The 23,166-nt window shown below is 42.4% G+C and overlaps 2 protein-coding genes across 4 annotated transcripts in view; one reads left to right on the top strand and one right to left on the bottom strand.

Annotated features, from left to right (window-relative positions):
- Positions 1-12,992, top strand: part of LOC130176733 (1-phosphatidylinositol 4,5-bisphosphate phosphodiesterase gamma-2-like) — a 34,235-nt gene extending 21,243 nt beyond the window's left edge. Inside the window, exons 19-33 of the mRNA XM_056388000.1 lie at positions 1,132-1,254; positions 1,338-1,518; positions 2,893-2,961; positions 3,058-3,167; positions 3,514-3,610; positions 3,696-3,768; positions 5,123-5,295; positions 5,597-5,699; positions 6,567-6,770; positions 8,049-8,185; positions 9,814-9,922; positions 10,070-10,237; positions 11,514-11,602; positions 11,798-11,964; positions 12,107-12,992. Coding sequence (XP_056243975.1) covers positions 1,132-1,254; positions 1,338-1,518; positions 2,893-2,961; positions 3,058-3,167; positions 3,514-3,610; positions 3,696-3,768; positions 5,123-5,295; positions 5,597-5,699; positions 6,567-6,770; positions 8,049-8,185; positions 9,814-9,922; positions 10,070-10,237; positions 11,514-11,602; positions 11,798-11,964; positions 12,107-12,149 — 1,846 coding nt within the window. The 3' untranslated portion in view covers positions 12,150-12,992. The remainder of the gene's footprint in view (positions 1-1,131; positions 1,255-1,337; positions 1,519-2,892; positions 2,962-3,057; positions 3,168-3,513; positions 3,611-3,695; positions 3,769-5,122; positions 5,296-5,596; positions 5,700-6,566; positions 6,771-8,048; positions 8,186-9,813; positions 9,923-10,069; positions 10,238-11,513; positions 11,603-11,797; positions 11,965-12,106) is intronic.
- Positions 12,993-14,552: 1,560 nt separating this feature from the next.
- Positions 14,553-23,166, bottom strand: part of cmip (c-Maf inducing protein) — a 54,049-nt gene continuing 45,435 nt past the window's right edge. For all 3 annotated transcript variants that reach the window (XM_056386312.1, XM_056386311.1, XM_056386310.1), the window contains exons 16-21: positions 22,837-22,977; positions 20,723-20,770; positions 20,434-20,580; positions 20,201-20,306; positions 19,974-20,044; positions 14,553-18,793 (exon numbers count right to left, since the gene is read on the bottom strand). In XM_056386312.1, coding sequence (XP_056242287.1) covers positions 18,740-18,793; positions 19,974-20,044; positions 20,201-20,306; positions 20,434-20,580; positions 20,723-20,770; positions 22,837-22,977 — 567 coding nt within the window. In that variant the 3' untranslated portion in view covers positions 14,553-18,739. The remainder of the gene's footprint in view (positions 18,794-19,973; positions 20,045-20,200; positions 20,307-20,433; positions 20,581-20,722; positions 20,771-22,836; positions 22,978-23,166) is intronic.

The following is a 23,166-nucleotide window of genomic DNA, read 5'->3' on the forward strand; positions in this document are numbered from 1 at the left end:
TTAAGTATTGCCATTCTTATCTAAACATATAAAGTGAACTACATGCCAAACTGTTAAGACAAGTCTATGTTTGAGTTTCCAGTGTTTGTGCCCAGCTAGGCTATGAATGTCATGTGTCGCTGTACACGACACACAGAGATTAGATATGAATCTTCTTATCTCACCCCGTGGCTCACTGCTGGTAGCAGCACAGGCAGAGACACAAACACAGACACAAAGACAGGCTGATGCAGAGAAGTTGCTTTAATGGATGAAAAGAGGTTTATAGGCAGACAAGTGGACAAGCAGGCAGGTACAGGCAACAGGTAACTAAATGCAGTTAGCAGACACATAGGAAACCATAGGGGAACATACACAGACAGTCCAACAAGGAGCTGATGGTAATGGCTCGTTTAAATACTGACTGGGTTGACGAGGAAACTGAGAACAGGTGTGTGAGTGAGTGGGCAGGGAAGCTCAGGTGACTGAAAATGGCAAACAGGTGAGCAGCTGGATATGAAAACATCTGGTGGGGGGATGGAGAATGGCAGGTGTGGGGAGAGGAAGGGAAAAACATGACATGGGAGAAGCGAGCAGAAGCTGGAGACGGGCTGAGGGGAACTAAGGAGCAGACTGTGATAAATAAGCATAATTCTGTCAGAACATACAAAAGAACACAATTCTCAAGAGTGTGTTTAACTGTTACTGTGCTGTGTCAAGTACATTATATATGCTGTTGACATATAAACATAAAAAGCGTGTGTCGTGTGTGATTTTCATCGTGATACTGGATAGAATTTACTTTTAAGTTTAGTCTCTGACTGTTAGTTTGGTAAAGACTCTTTCCCACACTCACTTCAACCACGCATGCATGGCTTCTTTTTTTCACTTTTCACTTTCACTGATACACCCACAGACACACAGTAACTCTTTCCCTTCTGTCTGTCACTTGCTTTTGAAGCCATTTACCGGTACAAAGAGAAAAACACCTCTTTAGCCAAAGCAGCATGCTGTAGTGCTACTGACATATGAATATGAATACTATACATATGAATACTTTTGCGTATACAGTATATATTCTTGATAAGTATCTTTAGACAGACACAAACATGCATAATGTAACGTGTGTGTGTATGTGTGTGTGTTGTGCAGGTGGTTCTATAGTAACCTGAGCAGAGGTCAGGCGGAGGATTACCTGCTGAGGATTCCCAGAGATGGAGCTTTCCTCATCCGTCAGAGAGAAGGAGAACAAGACTCCTACGCCATCACGTTCAGGTGCAGTGATGCTTTTATGACTTTATGTCTCTTAGCATGCTTCTGTTTGTTTCTGTAGTAATCAAGTCCTCTCTCTCTTTCAGAGGTGATGGTAAGGTGAAGCACTGCCGGATCCAGAAAGAGGGCAACATGTACCTGCTGGGCACCACTACAGAGTTTGAGAGCCTGGTGGAGCTGGTCAACTACTTCAGGAAGAAGCCGCTGTATCGCAAGATCAAGCTACGTTACCCAGTCACCCCTGAGCTGGTTGACTGCTTCAGCACAGTGAGTTACAGTAGGAGACGTACAAAGACCAAAGGAAACGTTACGAACCTCTGTAGGGAAATTCTCTCACTGCAGCAACAAAAAGTAATAAGAAAAAAAATTTGAGACATGATAAAAATATTTTTTTTCAAATAGTTGAAATGTATTTATTATATAAACATTTGAGCGATAAGTCAAATTAACAAATTAATACAATCCACCAAACTTAACTGACTGAGGACTTTCTTTGTCTATCTAAGAAACACTGAGCTTTTATTTTTGTGGAGATGAAAAAAATGAGAAGTTGAGGTAGTCAGAAGAAGACCTGTGATCTGAGATAAAAACCTGCCAAAGCGTTGATATTATCTTGTGTTTATCTTTGCTTTTGGGCTCTGATCTGTATGTGGGCCATCTGTATAGAGTGGAGGTTAACTCTGTCTGTCCAGGGGAACACAGAGAGAGAGAGGAGAGCCCGAGGCTCCGTTTTATACAAATGTTGGAGAGAAGAACTGGTTCATATTTGTGCTATAACAATTCTTAAACATATCCATCAGCTGATGGCTCATTGCAGATGGGGTGAGGAGCTAGAGTGAGCTGTTATACAGCCTATTATATATTGTTACGAAAAACAGCGAGGGAAAGCGAAATCCAGGCTGGCATGACGCCTGCAACCAAAAAAGTTAGAGCAGCAGGGGTCGTATGAAGCAGATACTAACAGTGACCCTGCTGGTGCTGTTTGCCACATACGAGGCAGTGCTGGAGGCTTCTTAAATTGATTATTAAATAATACTGTATTTATGGTGATCCGCAGCAAATTTAAAGCAGCATTTAAATTGCCAAGTACTTTGTGATAAATGAATAATATCTACAGCTCTATCTGTGTTTGCTGTCAGTCTCACCCATTGCATGTGTGGCCCTCCCACAGCAGCATGTTGACTGCACCTCTTCTCCTACATCGCCCTCTCTTCAGTAGCTACAGCTGTCCCTGCTCATCATCTGGGAATCATGAATGTCTGTACATCATGTTGTGCCAGTCAGTTTAGTAAATGTTGAAATATTTGACAGGATAATTAAAAACTCTGATCTGCTGTGGTGGCACTAGAGGAAAGGTCAGGCGATCATTCAAGTCAATAGGATTTATCCTCTGGGGTCCAAGAATGTCTGTACAAAATTGACTCAAATTGCAACGATTAGTTTGATTCAAAATTTAAAAAAGTTTAGTATTTAGTATTTACATGTTATATCATGTAGTCATCAATGCATCCTAGAGTGTCTTTTTATTTTGTTCATTGTTTTATTCCCACTTTTGAGCAAAATCAGTTCAATATCTTCTTCTACAGCCAGTAACATTTCCTCTGCACTGACTGGTACCTAACAGTGGACTATGCTTCACAGGAGAAAGACTGTGCCTCTCTGTACGAGATGAAGACATACGTGGAACCCAACGAAATTGAGCCCTCACTGGTGTGTATACACCACTATATAACTTTGGCCGCCTGTTATCTTGTGCAATTTCCTTTGATAAAGACGCTCGTGACTGTGTGTATTTGTCTCCTTTAGCCTCAAAGTACAGTCAAGGCTTTATATAGCTACCAGGCTGTACGGCCAGATGAGCTCAGCTTCAGTAAAGGAGCTTTGATACACAATGTAACAAAGGGGAACAATGGATGGTGAGTCCACACACACACACACAATAATAAAGCAATTTTTGTGGGGACCCGTCATTGACATAATGCATCCCTAATTCTCCTAAACCCCCCCCTCAACCCAAGTCTTAACCCTCAAACAGCCCTTTAAACTTGTGGGGTCCAGCATTTTGGTCCCCACGTAGCCCCAACAAGGATTTCGGACCCCACAAACACAGTAAAACAAAAATACACACAGGCAGCAACAGACTGGTATTGAGCGATATTTTAGGGATTAGTCGCTTCACGCCCCTTCATCATGTTTATCTGCATTTACATTAACACAAATAACAAACAGACTGTTCACATTGTCCTGTCATACTCTCTACAGGTGGAAAGGTGACCATGGTGGAAAGGTGCAACTGTTCTTCCCCTCAAACTATGTAGAGGAAGTCTCCAACAACAGCCAACCTGACAACAAAGGACAGGTGAAGATTAGAGTTTAGGTCACAATTTAACTGTACAGAAACTGACTGAAAATAAACTGTGTGTTTGTAATGTACATTAAAACAGGACATGGAAGACAACCCCCTAGGTGAACTATGTAAGGGTGTCGTGGACATCTCCAAGTGCAACATCCAAAACTGTGAGTACAGGTTACTTTTGTGTCTGATGCAGGTTTGACAATCCCCTGAGATGGAGCTGGTTTTGATGTTGCTTTTCTCAGTACTTGATGATATGCATGTATTGAAGATAATGATACACCACGGTGGGGGTCAACTAAACACATACAGATGGAAGCCCTTTAGTTTTCATCAAGAGGCTCCATTGTTCATTAAGCTCTAAAAAAAAACTCTTTGTTTTTTCTTCCCTGCCGTTTGCTGGCACATTGCTTCATTTCCTGTCACCTCTACCACAGTCTTTCGGGCAGTTAAACAGCATTAAACCACTGGTAGGAGTGTGTATCACTTCATCCCTGTGCTTGTACTCGCACTTGTTACTTTCCCTTTTATTCATATTTTGTGCGCATGCACCTGCAACCTGGTCAAAGCATTGCTGCACCGGTGGTCACAAAGAGGTCACAGCGGAGATGCAGACAGGACCCGAGCTGTTATGATCGCGGTATATGATATATGTGTTAAAGGAGCTATTTGGAGGTTTTGCTATTGCTATATACTTATATGCTTTACTTACCAGTCTAGAAAAAACGTTCAGTATCAACTTTCATTCCTTCCTCACCAAGAGCTGTCTCCAGAGGTGGCAAGCAACTCTTTTTTTTTGCTTCTCTTTCTATCACTTCTTTTCCTCTACTGAAGACAGCATGCTAACCAGCTAGCGCTTCCCGATATCGAGTCACTGCTGCATCCAATCTGCCCTGAAGAAGTAGCCCTTCTAGGAGGGTGTTTTATAACCTCTTGTCTTATAAAAACAACGATGGCATAAGCTCTTGGGAAGACTGGTAAATTAACAGCTGTTAATGCTCGTGTTGGCTATGTAGCAATAGCAAAACTAACTAATAGTATCCTTTAACCACTCGGCCCCCACAGTGCCCCTCCACAGTGTACCTTTAAATGAAAATGTCAGGTAATTCTCAACCTGACGTACTGTATTTCTCATACATGTGGCCTGTGTGACAACACAACCTCTGTGAAAGAAATGAAGGCTGAATACAAAACAATGTATATCTGGACAGGCTGCACGATACTCCTAAAGCTTTCCAAATAAACATCATGATTATCATTATTATATGCTCTGCATCGTGCATACACGTTGTATGTCAAATGGTTGTGGAGAGTTGATCCCATGATTGTAGGTCCTTGACACCAACACATTTGAGAGATGCGTCTCTCCAGTGACTGAGAACTTACTTCTTTGAATCTCATTGAGGCCAGTCCTTCAGTAAGCACAAAGTCTATGGTTTAATCTTTAAACGTCAAGGAATTGTGCGTCCCTCTTCACCCTCCCTCAACGAGCCTCTTTCCCTCCCTCTTTGTTTCCAGTGAAGAATGGTAAAAATGGGAAGCCACATGTGTTGACCCTGCAGGATACGGAACAGGACAGTCTGCAGTTTGACCTGGCAGCTGGCTCTGTGGAGGAGCTGTTTGAGTGGTACCAGGTGGCCTGGGACATTACTCAGAGAGAGATGAGCAAGCAGTACCACAGGGAACAAGAGGTTGGTATCTCACTGTAAATGATAATATATGTAGTGGAGGAAGAAACCCACGTCAAATAGTTAAAAGCTATAGGGGACATCTAAACTATGTTGTAACACAACAACCATAAAAGTCTGGTAAATAATGTTGTTTAATTGCCAGTCAGCTCACATTGTGATTTTACATACTGGTTGTCCATGTCCACAGCGTATGACTGAAACAGGCTACATACTGTAAAACCACAAAAGGCTGTTTCACTGGTATTCTGTCAGCATCACTGTGCAAACAGGAAGTGGCTTTTTTTTTTTTTTCCAATGTCAGATGAGACAGCAGGTGGAAGTGGAAAAGAAGGCAGAAGTTGCCATGGAGATGTCGGACCTGGTGGTCTACTGTCAGCCACGCAGCAAGGAGAAGGACCGCTTTGGTAAACACATGCAGACACACAAAGACCTTTACCACACCTACATAGTGGAAAGAGGCTCAGTGCAAACAGTCTGTACTGTTAGGGTAAAGTCTTAGAGTGCGCTAGTTTTAGTCTTACTTTAAAACCAGATAAGATCCACTCAGTGTAGTATTCTTTCAGTACAAAATTCAAATTAAAGTTCCCGTATAGTGTAAAGGTAGATGTCCATGTGTTGTTTGATTATAAAGCAGGTCTAGTTTCTACATTAATACAGCCAGTATTCAGAAACTGAGCCTTAAAACCAGCCATCATGACGTCTGTAACTTTGTGACGTCACAACAAAGCAGTCACCGCTCTCAGCCATGCCCGAAGCCCCGCCCACCTGGACCCACCATCCAGCCTTGCAGGATTTGGTTTCTCTGAGTGTTTAAAGAAATCTGCTATATTTTTGGATCGCTTAGAAAACAGTCAGCCAATCAGAAGAGAGGCTCAGAGACTCCCTCTTCACTTGCATCCACACATTCACCACAGCCCTCTGAATTAAGCTATATTTCCTTTATACTCTTCATATTCTATAACATCATCTGCTGTCAACATAATAACTATTAATAACCAGCCGACAAAATGGTCAGTTACCTGGCACGTCAAACCTACCTCACCTTAGCAAGCAACTGGGGCAAGGTGAGGCGGCCGGAGACGTCTATAACGTTACCATCAACAGCCAACTACCTACAAGCAGCTGACAGCATGTCAATGTAAAGATAATCAGTATAACCACCAAGTATCCACAGTTTCAGTCAAGTTTATTGACCTGTTGTATCATCTGATACGTCCTGAAACTGAACTGTTATTATCTGACCCCGACTCTTCTTCTCTCCGTCTCTGCAGACGGTTACAGCTACAAAGAGATCCGCTCCTTCGTGGAGAACAAGACGCCAGGAAAGAGTCGCACCAGGGAGTTCCTGCAGTACAACCGCAAGGCTCTGAGTCGTATCTACCCAAAAGGGCAGCGTGTGGAGTCGTCCAACTACGACCCTTACCCACTGTGGGGCGTTGGCTGTCACATGGTGGCTCTCAACTTCCAGACTGCAGGTGCAGTAGTTTATCTGGGCTGAGCTCCCAGAAGGCATAGCTGTAGAGGAAAGTGTTGCAGATTCATACAGTGCTTCCTGTCTTATACTTGCTCATCATGTATAACAGAAAATGTTTTACAAGAAACTGCTGCAATCAGTGGATTCGCCTGCAGAGGCTTACAGATTACAGTTTTCTTTGATCAAGTGTGACACACAAATCTGATCATTGACAGTGTTGACTTCAGCAGGGATCAAGATAACTGGAGAGTCCAGAATTAGGACTCTCCTTTGCCAAATGCGAAGCAGTGCCAACAAACCTTTTTCACAGTTCATATTTTGTCGAGGCAGGAAAAGCACAGGTATGTCATGTCATCTCACTGACATGCAGAATGCCAGGGGCCTGAAACCGATGCTCCCTAAATGGAAATGGTGTTTTGGTGTTTGTACGACACTTGTCTCCTTGTCAGTAATGAAAATATTTCTATGGGATTTGGAGGAACTTGACCCAAACAGAAATAACGAGTGCTGCGCCTACAATGTTCTCCATGGATGATTCCTATATCACTGTGTTTCAGTTCAGTCAGTGCCAGCTGCTCATTCTTTCACTTTCATACAAAGCTCCCGCGTGGGCGGGTCTTACAGGATTACTTCCCCATTGGTCTACAACTTTATTAGTGACAGCCAATGACCTGAGGGCGGTTTAACTTTATCTTCTATCTGCATGAGTAAGCCATGGCAGTGTGACAGTGAGCCAGCATGTGCAATAACCAAACTTATTTACACCTCTGCTTTTCTTACCGTCACATGTCTCTAAATGTCTTCCGTGAAAAAGACCAGTGGCACTGTATCAGCAATGTATGAATCTGGCAAATAAGAAGGGAATATGTACTGTGGCCAGTATATATTCACTGGAGACTGATGAAGGAACAAGGAAGAAGTGTGGGACGAGGAGGGAATGGGGGACAGGTGAGCAGGGCCAGGTGACCAGCAGAGGGGGGGAAACTCAAGAGGGACGACTAGTGGACAGATGAGGAATGGCATGAGTCTGGAAACTCAGGTTTCTGAGATGGAAGAGAGGGAGAGAGACAAACACTTGCTGGTGTTTTATCTGGACTGATGTAACCAGCTGTAATAACCGGTTAACTCTCAGCATCCATTCTGGTCAAGAAAGTTTGACTTGATCTTTACAATAATGTCAATACTGGCAGCCTGAAGGGAAGGTGGAAGCTGTTTTCAGATGTGTGGTGTGACACAAATGAAGAGCAGAGGTTCATATAATGTGTATGTGTCCACCCAGATAAATACACCCAGCTGAACAGCGCCCTCTTCAGTCTGAACGGACGGACGGGCTACGTGCTGCAGCCCGAGCTCATGCGCTATGATACCTACGACCCTCACCAGGAGAAGAAGATCAAGTACAACATTGTGGTTCGGGTATGTCTGTACCCAGACACACACACACACACACACACACACACACACACGTTTCTTAATAACTAGCTAACACATACAGTAGATTCAGAGCGTACTTTATTGTGTTGTAGGCTTTTGCTCATCAATCTGTGCTCAATGATCCATAATGACAAAGTGAAATTGTGTTTTTAGAAATGTATTTAAAATCAAAAACTGAAATCTCTGATTTATAAAAGTATTCCAACCTTTTATCCAGTGTTCTGTAGAAGCCTGTCTGGCAGCAAGTACAGCTTCATGTCTTCTTGGGTAAATCTAAAAAGAGTTTGCACACCTGGATTTGGGCAGTTCTTCCTGGCAGATCCTATCATGCCCTGTCAGACTGGATGGGAAGCGTCTGAGCTGCCATCTTCAGGTCTCTCCACAGATGTTCTGCAAAGTTTATGTCTGGTTTTTGGCTGGACCTTGTCCCGAAGCTACTCCAGTATATCATCCTGGGTGTTTGCTTCGGGTCACTGTCGTGCTGAAAGTCTCAGGTCATGTGAACTCTGGAGCAGGTTTTCTTCTCTGTATTTGGCTGTATTCATCCTTCCCTCAGTTCTGACCAGTCTCCCTGTCTCTGCTGCTGAGAAGCACCTCCACAGCAGGATGCTGCCACCACCATGTTCACTGTAGGGATGGTAATATCCAGGTGATGAGCAGTACCTGGTGTTCACCAGACATAGTGTTTAGAGTTCTGCACAGAGGGTTAAATGATCAGAAAATCAGACCAGAGAATATTTTTTCCTCATGCTGTCCAAGTCTTTTAAATGCTTTTGATTGTTTTGAAAAACTCTGGACTGTCATATGTCTTTTACTCAAAGTGGCTCCTGTCTAACCACTGTAGCCTAAAGTCCTGACTGATGGAGAGCTGCTGAGATGGTCATTCTTCCACCAGGTTCTCTCATCTCTGCAGAGGACTTCTGAAGCTCTGTGAATGTTGGGTTTGTGCTTTCCTTCCTGACCAAGGCCCTTCTTGCCTGGTTACTTAGTTTGGCTGAACAGCCAACTCTAGAATGGTCCTGGTTCCAAACCTCTTCTATTTCACTGTTATTGAGGCCATGTATACACAGGTGTGTGTGCTCTAAAATATCGAGGACCCTACGCTGACACAAATTAAAGCATGGACCCCCATTTGATAAGATTCTTGCTTTTAGATGTTTTATGACTGAAAGTTTGAAACCCAGGACCAAAACACTCAGACATTCTGTCACTGTGTTACTTTGTATGGGTGGAAATAAAATGATGTCCCTTTTTGCAGGGGACCCGTAGGAACCCCCTCAAAGACCCCTGGGTCAATTCAGTTTGCCTCAGGTGGACTCTAGTCAGGTTCTAGACACATTTCAAGGATGATTTAAGGTTAAGGGTCTGAATGCTTTTGTACATACGTGATTTTTAATAACTCAATCACTATCAAATCACTTTGTCATTATTGGTTATTGAGTCTAAACGAATATAAAAAAAGAATCAGCAACACAATAACGTGGGGAAGAAATGAAATACTTTCTGAAGCTACTGTATGTCTTCATCATGAGGAGGCCTCAGGACCTGTACAGCTGCAGGGCCACATCTGGAGAGAACTTTCTAACAGCACCTGTGTTTGACCTCCGCAGGTGATCGCTGCCAGACACCTTCCTAAGCCCGGCCGCAGCATCGCCAGTCCGTTTGTTGAGATCGAGTTATGTGGAAACACGGAGGAGAAGTCCAAGACCGTCGTCTATCGTAAGGAAAAGGGGGGAGGGGAAGATGGGGAGGGTGAGACCTACGGACGGAGAGAAATGAGACTGAAGCGAGACAATTTTACAATCAAAGGCTTTGTAGGACGTCAGATATCCCCTGTCTGAAACAGAGATGTTCTGCCAACTGCAGGTGATAACGGTCTGAACCCGGTCTGGAAAGCCCCAGCAGAGCCTGTGGTCTTCACCGTATACGAGCCTGAGCTAACCTTCCTGCGCTTTGTGGTCAACGAGGAGGACATGTTCTCAGACCCCAACTTCCTGGCTCAGGCCACATTTCCTGTCAAAGGCATCCGCTCAGGTGGGAGCACAGACACTCAGCACAGAGGGCCACAGTTAGTGAGCAGCTATCCACGTGAAGCTGCTGCAGCAGTCGGTGTCAAGCCAGAGCACGACATGACATGACATTTCTTTTCTGCTCAATCTACCTACTTTATTCCTTTTCATCTCTGCCCTTTCTCGCTCCTCTTTTGAGACGGTTCAGATTCCATATAGAGCAGACAGTGTGATCAGTAAAGAGAAACGAATATGACCCACTACAGATCATGTACACATCATATCGCCTCTATTTTACAAAGAACCCTGTAGTGTTTTGAATTTGATTTGAATCTTCCCCTGGTTTCACTGCGGAACGAAAAGAAACACGTAGAAGCTCAACTGAAATCGCTCATCACAGTAAACGTTAGGTCTGCTTTTTAGATTTATGTTGCAAAATGATGATGCAAAATGTGAGTCTGAAAGTCTGTAGTGATAATGTCATCTTGACCACAAGAAAAGCAGACACACAGTAACGTTCACTGTGATGAGCTGAATTCAGTGTCTCATGCCTGTTCTTGATGCAGAGGCTGTAGGTTTGGCTTGAAGTCTGAAGTTCTTTAACCACATATACTACTACTGAACTACTTTGACTCAGTACAAGTACAGAAGTATTCTCAGCTTTGTGTACTGAAAGTGTAAAAGTAAAAGTACTGCAACAAAATGTCCCCTGTGACAGATATCTCATTATTATTATAAACACATATAATATTATATATACAATACATTATTAGATTGTTAGTTCAGCGTTGTGTCAGAAGCATTATACTCCTGTAGTTCCTCCAAAGGGGCGTAAGATAAATCTGAGGTGATGTATGGGTGGTAAAGAGGACAAAACAAGTTGCAGTTTCGAGGGGAAATGTCTCTTTGGTGCAAGCAACTAATAGACATTTGAAACATGAACAGAGCTGTTTTTTTTGTAAGGTGCCACTAACCAAAAAGGTTTGAAACCACCAGTAGCATCAAATGGAAATACAAGTACAAGTACATTAAAATTGTACTTAAGTACAGTACTTGAGTAAATGTACTTATTCTTAGTTACTCTCCACCACTGCAACACACAGAGCTCCTTTACTCCCCCCGAGCAGGTCTAACTGGCTCTGCAGCAGTGATGTTAAATTACCTGGGATTTCTAATTAAGTGTGCTGCAACAATCAAACACCAGGGTGGACCTTTAATTCTGTGGTTTGGTGTGATCATTTACAGGCTGAAGTGTGTGCACACAGAGTGGATCCAATGTCTTTTTTTTATTGATCCAACAGGTTTTCGCTCCGTGCCTCTAAAGAACGGCTACAGTGAAAACTTAGAGTTAGCCTCTCTACTGGTCTACATCAATGTACAGCAAGCAGGGGTGAGAACACACACACGCACACACACACACACACACGCACCCACACACACACACACACACACACACACACACACACACACACACACACACACACAGAACATTAATGTTGATTTTCATATTGTATATCTTCAGTTTGACATCAATATGGAGGTATAGTATTTCAGTAGGGGTGATCACATGACTGTTGTCATTCAGAAAGCAGAGGAGGAGCTGTACTCGTCTTCAAGCCAGCTGAGGAAAAAGCAGGCTGAGGTCAGCAGTGAACCTTTCCTGTACGACACTCACGCCAACATTCAGCGCTCCGCCGTCCCTCGCCAACACAACAGCCTCACGAGAGAGTTCAGCACCAGCGAGAAACACAGGTATGCCTCAAACTCACAGGGTGTGTGTGTGTGTGTGTGTGTGTGTGTGTGTGTGTATGTGTGTGTGTGGGTGGGTGGGGTTAAATGAAATGAAATGTATGACATCTCTTATTATTTCCACTGTCTGTTCTTTGTGCCCTAGGACAAAGGAAAAGAAGATAAACAACAGTAAGTTCTACTCCTGAGGACTCAACAGAACCTCACCTGTCGGCGCCAGAAGGATTTGTGATCTTGGCAGTTCAGAGTTTTCCAATAGTGACATTTCATAATTTTTCATTTCATACCAAAAATGACACGTGTCCAATGTTCCCCCAAGCAGTTTTCTATTTATTTAAGATTTTTAAAAAATAAATGTGGTGTCAACATTTTCTGAAATATGGAAATATTGGAACATGTTAATGTTATTCTCAGGGTTCTTTCTGTAAAAGCCTTCTGGGAAATGTAGGAAACTAATAACGAGGACGGGTTGAGGCAGGTATAGGGAAGGTGAATTGTATATTTGCTGTGAGGAGTCCCCACAGACAGCCAGTGTAGTGCTTAATAACTGTGCATTCAGTCTGTAATCAAACTGCAACACTGATGCTTGGATGGTATTTATTTTTACTATGAGTGTTCGCTAACCGTGATAACAGTTTCACTGTTTCATGCAGGACGGAACTTTGTTCTTCTGTCAGGGGAGCTTGAGTTTTTTTTTTTCAACAACATTTCAAATGTTAATGAATGTGAAAACAAAGAAAAAAAACTGATGTGTGGCACACAGGCTGCTGTGAGTCTGATGACATGGAAAGGTTGATTTTGCTGTGTAGTTTCACCAGTGACGTTGTTTTATCTGTGTGGTTTACGTTGTGTCTTTGAAAGTGAAGTCAGGTTAATGAAAACAAGCAACTTAATCCAACGTAATGAGAACATGTCATGTATTTAATTTGAAGGCATTTCAAGGAAGCAAGATGATGTTTGTAGCTTTGCTGTGATTCCTCTGTGACCTTCTAATGAATCGAGTCAATAAAGTTTGCTTTGTGTAAGTACAACCTCTGTCTGGATTTCACCTTTTCTTTCAAAAGTTACAGTCCCGAATGTTCCTATTTCCACTGGGACCACTTTAAGGTTTACCTGCAGTAGCAGTGGTAGTGTCAGCGTCTTTGGAACAGCAGATCGGGGTTCAAATCCTGGTCAGGGTGAGCCTCCAGTAAGGGTCCTATGCTATGCTATGCAAGGCTGGCACATTGGATTAACAGGGTCTGCCGCTGGGTCTGTTGGAGGACCAGGACATGCTGATGACAAGTGGGCTACTGGAACAACACACACATACACACCAGCTTATATATATATATATGCACAGCTATAATCTACTCTGTGTGTTGTGAGCAACAATGCAAGGAAAACACTTGCATGACCACATGCAAAAGGGGAAGACTCAAACAACAGAGTTTGTCACCAATGGAAGTCAATGCACCACAACAGCTGCAAGCTATCTGCCCCGCCACATTTTGAAAGTAGGGCACTGGGCCACCACCTACTACTTTGACAAGAAATAGCTTGTTCCAGTTTAGCTTAGTAAGTAGATCCAGCTTCAGTTCAAAGCTTGAAGTCAAGATGGCAGAACAGTGCTGAGTGCAGGGTGATGCCGCTGTGTAACTGACAAGTTGTCCCAACTTTCTAAATAAGCTGAGTGTAAATAACACTACAGTAACTGCACATTGGTGAGTTGTCATAGCAATAACACAGATGGAATTAATATTACTGATTGCTTGTTTAAGTGTGACACAATGGTGGCATATTCTCTTTAAAACAATTTATGATCCTGTTGTCACACTGCTATCAAAACTACTCTTTCCCTGTCCTGTCACATACGTAACTAAGAGACCCAGCTGGCCAAGATCTGCTTTTTCAGATCTACCTGTCAATTATTATTTTTCTTGTTCCCTTTCATTTTAAAGTTTCCAGTTCATACGCTTTTTCCTGTAATGGTTTAACCTCAGATGCTTTCCACCAATACTCTGCCTTGATTCACACTCAGCATAGAGCAGTAATTTAGATTTAGATGTACAAAATCCTTTAATTCCTGACATAGGCTATGTTTTATTCATAGAGAAATAAGCTAATGATTGTGCTTTGTGTGCTTTGTATGGGCTTGAGTAGCCTACATACTTCCACCAATGCATATGCACTCAGTGCATACATAATTAATATATATATATATATATATATATATATATATATATATATATATATAATAAACGGAGATCGCCTCCAGTGAAATCCTGGTCTTTGCATCTTCATCCAAACACAACGCACACAACACTAGACACTAACCAGATGATTAACATTCATTTTATGCTTGTATTTTGAGTACAGAGTACAGATTGATGCTGGTATATTGTTGGTGCACATAAAAAATGTGATGCATTTTAAATTTCTTGCAACTTCTAAAGTATGTAACAAACAAAACTGAAGTTTCCCGGCTGGATGGTGATTTACTGTATTACTCCTGTACTAACTCCTGGTGTTACACGTGTCTTCTAATGAAAGAGCTGCAGATCATTATTTTAGAGTAAAGAAGATAAAAAAGGACACATGCCACACACAGCTGAAACATATTCACAGACAATTTATTTTTGATTGAAATTATTTAACATCATAGTTGTTATTTTTCCTGTTGAAGATCTTTTGTAGTTTTATTACAACAGCCACAGAGCAGCAGCAGCAGCAATAATAATAACCCAGCAGGAGAAGCAGATCAATGCAGAGAAAGACTGAAAAAGAGAGAGAAACATGATGGGCGCTCCTTTTCCAGCTGCCAAAAAAGATTTGACTATAAGGAATCATGGGAAATAGAGTTGTTTTTTTTCCAGTCTGTCAGATTTGTCGGGCTGTGCCACATCTGACCGTGTTTGTCCAAAAGATATGAGCACAGTCGTACACAACTTGGACATGGTAGAAACTCTTACAGTTTGTGTAGAATAAAAAAAACAAAAAAAAACACATCAGAGATAAAAGACAAGAGGGAGGAATCAGGATGGGAACGGAAAGCAAAGCACAGTGAGCTCCACAGGATACGGAGACATGACAGAACAGAAGAGGTGTTTCTATTCAACCATCAGATGTTCTACAGTAATAAAAAAAACCCTCCATTATAACCTCAACAGGCTGGTCCCCACACTCACAGTTTGGACGAGTGGCAGCTCATCAAGGCCTAAAACCTGTGGGACGACCTCAGTGACAGGATTTTCCCAAGACTTTGTTTAAAGGAAAAGTTTGACATTTTGTTTGCTTTAAATGAGAAGACGGATGCCACTCTCATGTCTGAGCGTTAGCAGCCAGTCAGCTTAGCTTAACATGAAGCAAGCAGCCGGCCTGGCTCCGTCCACACATAAGAAAATCTGATGTAAGAACAACACCTTGTGGTTTTAGGGGGTTTATGTGCTGGACTAGTCCTTTGCTGGGTGCCATGACTTCTTGGAGTCTTGTTGTCACTGTGAGGTTGCCAGGCAACCAGCAGAGACTTTTTCCACTTTACTTTTTGTATAATATAATATGCCAGGCTAGCTGTTTCCAGTCTTTGCGTTAAGTTAAGCTGCTCCTGCACCAGCTGCAGCTTCACATTAACTGGACAGACATGACGTTATTATCAGTCTTCTCATCTAACTTATCAAAACTATTCAGAATATATCAGAACTATTCCTTTAAGACCTTCAGACTAAAAAAAAACATCAGGTATAAAACAAAACCTTCTTTAAAGTCAACTTTTAAAATGATGATGAGCACGGTACACCTCTGATATGATGATGTGGCAGGATTAGAACAAAATTCTTGGATAAACAAGAAATGTTAGCATTTTTTGATATGAAAACTTAAATAATGAAATCTCAGCTTGAGGCAGCTTCAGTCTAAAAGTACCAGTATCGGTATTGGCTTTAAAAAAAAAAAAAAAAAAAAATCAGTATCAATCAAACCCTAAATGCCTCAACGAACACGCTGTGTCAAGACTCATGGGTAGATCCTGGCAACAACCAATCAGAAAACAGTTGGATGGCCTCTCTCCATTTCAGTCCTTAACCTCAGTGAGATAGTGATCAGACCCTTTATTATATTTCAAACTTTTTATAAAACAAAATTACAAAATAAAAATACCAGATGACGCAGCAACATGTACATGCAAAAAAAAAAAAAACGAAACAACAAGAACACAGGAAACAAATGTTTGATTAAAGTAATCAAATAAAAGATGTCGGAAACTTAAAAGATATTATGCATTGAAAACATCATTTTTTAGATTACAGTGCACTTTGTGTGAAAAAAAAACAACCACACACATTAAGATGAAGGCAACAGCGGCCTGCCGATGACGGGAGGCCGAGAAAAATCCGGAAAAGGGATGAAGAATAAGAAAAAGGGGAAGGATTTAAAAATGGTTCAAAGAGAAGAAACGAGGAGACGACTATATACACTGGTATATACATCATACAGGATATGAAAGAGAGCACAAGGTCCTAAAGCCAGACCCAAAGATGGCCGTACACAAACCGAGTCTACGGGCCAAACAGAAAACTGTCATGGCACTCAATAAATAGGAAACAAAGCATCTTATAGTGGACGGCATCCTGTCTTCTGCTGCAGCCTCTGCCTTGATTCAACAAACATCTGGAGGATTCTGGAGGTCGACACAAATAAATAAAATGGATGGATGCAGTCAGAGCGAGGCTGACCGGAACAAAGGTGGAAATCTGACTTGTCCTGTGTTTTCTGAGGGCCACCGACACAGGACAAATCAACCCAAACCACAAACAGAGAGGAAAGAAATTCTGACATAGTTGCAGTGTCAGGGCAGTTACCACACCGTGTGAAATGTTGCCACAATAAACTGGCAACACTTTGAGGGAATGTAGATGGGCAGATATGGCCGAAGGTGCCTTTTTCCAAACGCTTGTCCCTTTTAGCCCATTGTGACAGAATATGTACAATAATTTTGCCTCATCCTCTGATGAGAATTATGTATCCACACAGCCTAAAAATGTCACCCACGTATGGCGTAATATCATTACAGCAGAACAATTTAAAACAGGAGGTCTGACAAAAAGATAAAAAGACAACAATAGGCAGCCCACAGCTCCACTACAGGCACTGTGATCCTTCATCCTCAGCACGGGGGGGCAGAGACGTGAACACAGGCGGTGTCAGCGTCTCTCCACAGGCAGGTTACAACAGGCTCCGCCTACACCAGTCAGTCCCTAAAAACCAATGCGCATGTTGGCTTGATGAAACAAGTGCACAAAACAAAGACAAAATCTGATGAGAAGATGTTTGGCAAGTGTCCGTTCTTCTTTTCAAAACCGTCTTCAATTCAACCGTCTGTACAAAAGAGCCAAAAAAATAGCAGAGGATATGAAAATATACAACTCTCAGCTGGTGATGGGTCTCGTTTTAAAGGTCCACTTTTAGATTTACCGCAGTCCAATCTACAGGTGTTACGTTACCACCATGGCATGGTGCAGAGAGATCCATGTCTGGGTTCCCTCTCCGTTGGCTTCTCGTGTTATATGTTGCAAAACAACAGGGCCTGCATGTGTACTTCATTAGTCAGGACAAAATCCAGGAGAGACAGAGTAAATTAGGCTTTAAAGACACAACTTATAAATACGAGGCAGTCCCAGACCACCCACTACTGCTACACAACTGTCCGATTAAATAGTAATGGGAGATCATCAGTATGTACACTGAAAACAAATGAAAAAGGAACAAATGTCGCCATCGTTGTTGAACTTTCCTACAGGCTCCCGAAAGGTTTCTGAAATGTCAGCACTGGGGGTTATCTTCATGTTTTATATAGAAACACACAATATATGAAAGCACAGATGTCTGGAAAAATATGTTCATTCAAGTTGATAAAAACTTTTTTTTTTCTTTTCGTGTGTGAACGTGTTGTATATGAGGAATAGGCACAGTCTTGCAACTCTTCTTTTTCTCGGAGGTAGCACCTCATTTTCCCAATGAAAGACTTTTAAAAAGCCGGAATCGGACCCTAAAAACTGAAAGAGCACAAGAGTGAGGACTGACGTGTTCAACAGTTCGACGCGTCTGTTTGGAGAGCTACATCATGGAGAAGATCGGAGAAGAACTGGAACGTGACCTGCTGTATCCAGCCTTCGTCGCATGAGGGGCAGGGGAGAGAAAAAGAGGGGAAGGCTCTGGGGGGGGAGGGGGTTGATTCAGGGTCTCCTTATGACACGGACACACAGAGGTGGGAGGGCGACGGCTGGAGAGCTGGATTTAGACTGAATATGGAAACTGAGAGACCAGATATGAAAGACAGGGCAAAGGATAAAGGCGGAGAGGGTCCCAGTATAGCCAGAATATAGTGGGTCCTTGCATGTCCTCTGATCATATCAATAAAAACAAGATCCTTGGAACATCGGTGACAGAAGTAAGGGGAGCGATGAGGTCCATAATTTCACTTAGAAAAAAGCGATGCTGACACTCGCTACACAGTTCCTTCCTGGTGATGACATCACTACAGGGGTTGGTGATGATGTCTGAAGCCGACAAAGGCTCCTCCTCCTCCCTCTCCTCCGACGTTAAAAATTTGTCGGAGCTCTTCTGGTTACATCGGGTGATCCTCACACCGGGGGTGATGTCAGAGTTCCTCGTCTAATGATGGTGATGATGGAGATGACATCACCTCACAATTTTCATGTTATGTATCTGAGCCTGTGTGCGATGTGTGCGTATGTTTATGTGTGTGTCTGGTTATACGTGAGGGGTGTGCGAGTGTGGTTGATCACCAGGCCTCTGTGTACCGAACGTCGACGTCTTTCAAGTTGGGCAGTTTGGCCTGCAGAAACAAAAAAACACAGACAAAGGGAAACTGCGTCAACACCTTCAAACATGGACTTAATATCACATGACGTTTAACAAAAATATGTTTCTATTCCTCTCATCATGTCAGCCATCGAGGCAGATCAAAACTGAGATTCATATTAATTATCTATCTTAACACAAAGATTAACTTTTACAGGTCTGTGATTTCAAAATAACTTCTTGATAATTTCAGGTCTGTGGAGAAATCTATGTAATGTGGGTTTAATTATAGGGATTACGGGGACGTCCCTGAATGGAATATTTGGCCACTTTACAAGGTGGAAACGCAACCCTGATGGATTATCAGCTTGTAAAGCGCAACTACGTTAACAAACAGGGGCCTGCTGTATTTATCAATCACTCAAAGTGCTTTTCAATCAACTGCTGAAAACAGCCACCCCCAGAATCTGGAGTGTGTCCGGTTGTGAAGTCAGTATTCACTCTTCTTTGGCTCTGTTTTGGTCTCCACCAGCTCCTTTTCTTTAGCTGCTAAATGTGCTGTTATGTTCACCGTCTGGTTCTAACTGTGTGTGTCTGCTGTCCACCGGAGGGACAGTAACGTACACTGAGTCCATCAGAGTCGCAGCTGGACACAGGGTCGATGAACCACAACATTGCCAAAACAATAAGCCGAAAGACTCCAAACCGCTCTGCAAAGCTCACTCATCATTTTTTATAATTGAAACTAAATTGAGTGCTCGCCTGTGTTTAAATTTCACATCACTGCATGTTCAGCTGACAAAAAGCTCACAATTAATGGGACTTTACCAATTATCTCCAGTTTAGTTCCACCCATAATATAGATAATTATAATAATATTTTATTATATACATATATATATGTATATGTATACTTTTTTGCAGCACTTTTTTGCAGCACTTTCAGCTGCATTGTTTGCATGAAAGGTGCTATATAATTAAAGATCATTCATTTATTCATTCATTCATGACTGACAGCAGGGGGTAAGTGTTAATTCACCTGACGGCAAAACATAAATGCAGATTTCAACAATGTGAACACAGATTACATCACATTTTAAAAGCACAGTTTAGGCGTGTAAATGGAAGGAAATAAGTGTTTCAAATGTATTTCATTTTCACATAAATGCTGTGAAATGACCTATTTGCAGTTGTTATGAGTGCTCTTGTTATTACCTTGAGGTCCTCATACGTGTCAGCTGTGAGCTTGGTGCTGTTCATGTTCAGACTGCACAGACTCTTCATGGCTGAAACAGGCAGACATTTACAATCAGCTGCAGTTCAATTGTATTCTTGCTTCTTTTAGTCACTATAACACTTCCAGTCATCACTCATTCTCATTAGGCTCAGCTTCCGCAGACTGAAACAGCTTTTTGTAGAATACAGTGTGTGTGTTTTCTTACAGCTGAGAGCCAGCAGACCAGCATCAGTGACTGGAGTCTCACACAGGTTCAGAACCTGAAGACAGGCCAGATGCTCAGACAGCAACCTCAACCCCGCGTCCCCAAACTGAAGAAAGACAGCGAGAAAGAAAGGGTGAACATTCAACATTATAGTCATTATGCATGTACTGGACCACTGCTCCTTATTTGTGTCTTCCTGTGGCTGTTTGTTGTTTGGTTGTGTGTGTTCATACCTGTGTGGACCAGAGGTTGAGCTGTTTGAGCGACGGCAGCTTGATGAGCTGCTCGGCACAGGCACTGGTGACGTTGGTGAAGGCCAAGCTCAGGTTCTCCAAATTCCCAAAAGAACCTGAACTCAACAGGCGGGCCAGGTCTGCATCCTATGACATGGTGAGGAAAAACATTCAATACTGAAACTGAGAGTATTAGTAGTAATATGATGCGCTGCCTTAACACTGATGTTGTCCAGGACAGAAAAGGTTAAAGCTGTATTAGTGTGTGAAGGCGTCAGCGTGATCTCACCGTGGACTTTGAGGGCAGAGTCAGTCGGGTGGGGCCTCCTTTTCTTTGCTGAGGAGAAGACAAAAAAAAAAGAAAAAAGATGGCGTCTGAGCTCAAGGCCTTGCAGGAAGCTTTTCAGGCAGTAGATGGCGTGTGTGAGCAGCTGCTTTCATGTCACACCGAGGAAACGGACGTGAGCTTTCTAACCTTTTTCTAATAGAAGAACACCGGGTTTTATACATGATGCCACATGTATTATCCCTCACTGTGTGCTTGTGTGTGTGGAGAGAAAAATCCCAGAAGATTGATTCTTTATTTTCTTACATGTTTTTATCATTTTATCACATTAATGTATCATTTATCTAACTACTAATTAGAGAAAATTAGGTCATAAATAATCATTTCTCAGATGGATTTGTTATTGTAACTATTGTATTTCCTGTAAATGTCAATAATATGATGACATTGATGATGATGACACAACATTGTGACAGTTCACCTTCAATACCAACATCTGCTTCCTGGTGACTTTGCGGCTGCTCTGGAGTCAGAGTGTAGAGAATAATATACTGGTGGAATAAATACAACACATCCTGTGCATATGTATTCACACAGCTGCTTAAAGTGCATGAGTTGTCTTTGCGTACGCTCGAGTGTGAACAGAATATACGTTGAGCAGCTGCTTCCTTCGACCTCCACGCGTAAACGGACGGTTCGGTTCTGAAGACGCAGCGAAGCGGCTGTGACTCAGCGTGTGAAGCGCAGACGGAGCCAGTTACTGTCACTGGTCTGATCTTTACTGTTGCAGCGTTTCAGGACCAGACGAGCTCCGGGAATATTAACACTGCAGAGTTTACTGAGACGTGTGCGACAGAGAGGAATTATCCAGCTCTGGATGTTAATTGCAGGGCGGAGGAGAGGGACAGACCAATGAAACCTCAGTGGAAAAGTAATGTGAAGGACATTTGTACAGAAGAATCTCACTGCAGCAGCAGGTGAAGCTAAGTGGACAAACAGTCATGGAGCAAATCCTAAAAATGAATGTGAGGTCACAGACATAACAACATGGGACTGCAAGAAGACACATTTGGGTTATTTTAACTAGAAGTTTACCATATTAATTTGTGTTGTTTATTAAGTGGTGCAATATTATTTGAGTTGATTATATCATTACTTAATATTACTTCATTGAGTCTATTATCAGTTGCAGCCCTGTATCATTTTGTATATATTCTGTAGGTGTTACATTTAAATTGCTTATTTACAACCCCCTTTACTGTGTTCCCACCTGCCGTTGTTTACAGGGGGGCAGGTGTGAATGTGACAGTCTATTAGGATGCACATGTCCTGTTCAGAGAGCAGAATAAAGTTGTGTCAACTGTCCTGCTGTGTCGGTGGTGATTATAGAAGTCAGCTAAAGGAAAATTGTAGCTGTTGTTGCCCACAGCCCAGAGAGACTGGAGGAAGCTACCAATCAAGAAGTCAGGGGTTACAACATCTTACTAAAAAGTTTTTATTATCTATTTGTATTTAAAAGTTCAGTGGTGTAGAAAGTCAGATGTCCTGGTTGTGATACTGGTTACAGGCAAAACCTCTGATGAATGGAAAAAAGCTTCTACAGTTTCTTACTTCATGTCAGGCTCTTTGAGTGTTGACATGTTTTTACTATAGGTTTTTATCTTACATTCAGTTCAGTTTATAAGAAATCAGCTGATTCACTTGAGGGTTATTAAATGTTGATGATGATGGTTTTAAAGTAAAACCAAAAGCTTGAAATTGCAACAAAGCCTCTGTACTTGTGGTCCGTCTTACGTGTCGCAAAGAAAAAGTTGCATGACAATCATTTGGTAGATGCTTCTGTACAAAGGCACTTACATGTTTAGCTCATATACATTAGATGGAAGAAGTTGAGGGTTCAGTGTCAGAGTGATGTTTGAGCATCAAACACAAATGACCCTTGTATTTTCCCTTAGTTCCCTTATCCAGTGCTGATGATCCAACTACGTCACAACTGTGGGATGAGCTGGAACAAGATGTCCAGATTTCTAGAACTGCTAGATGCCAAAGAGAGCACTGTTTGTGTGTGTGTGTGTGTGTGTGTGTGTGTGTGTGTGTGTGTTGAAGCAGTAACTCACCAGCTCTTTGAGTTCTCTCTGTCGGTCGCAGAGCTGCTCGTACATGCGGAGCCCCACCTGGGTGCTCTCCAGGGTGGAGATGATCTGAAGCTGAGTGTCTTTGTTGTCAATGATGTTGTACTCCAGCATCAGACACAGGATCTGGACACACACACAAACAAACAAACACACACACACACACTGTAAAGTGGCAGAGCACTGATTTTATACTTGACTAACAGTGTACACATTATGAGGAGAACCAGTCAGCCTGCTGTATCATGTCTTCTGTGGTTGTGGAGGAGGTTAACCAGGCAGGGAGGAACCAGCGAAAATACTATTGCGTGCATT

This window comes from Seriola aureovittata, chromosome 10, assembly GCF_021018895.1.
Source record: "Seriola aureovittata isolate HTS-2021-v1 ecotype China chromosome 10, ASM2101889v1, whole genome shotgun sequence".
Taxonomy (NCBI): Eukaryota; Metazoa; Chordata; class Actinopteri; order Carangiformes; family Carangidae; genus Seriola; species Seriola aureovittata.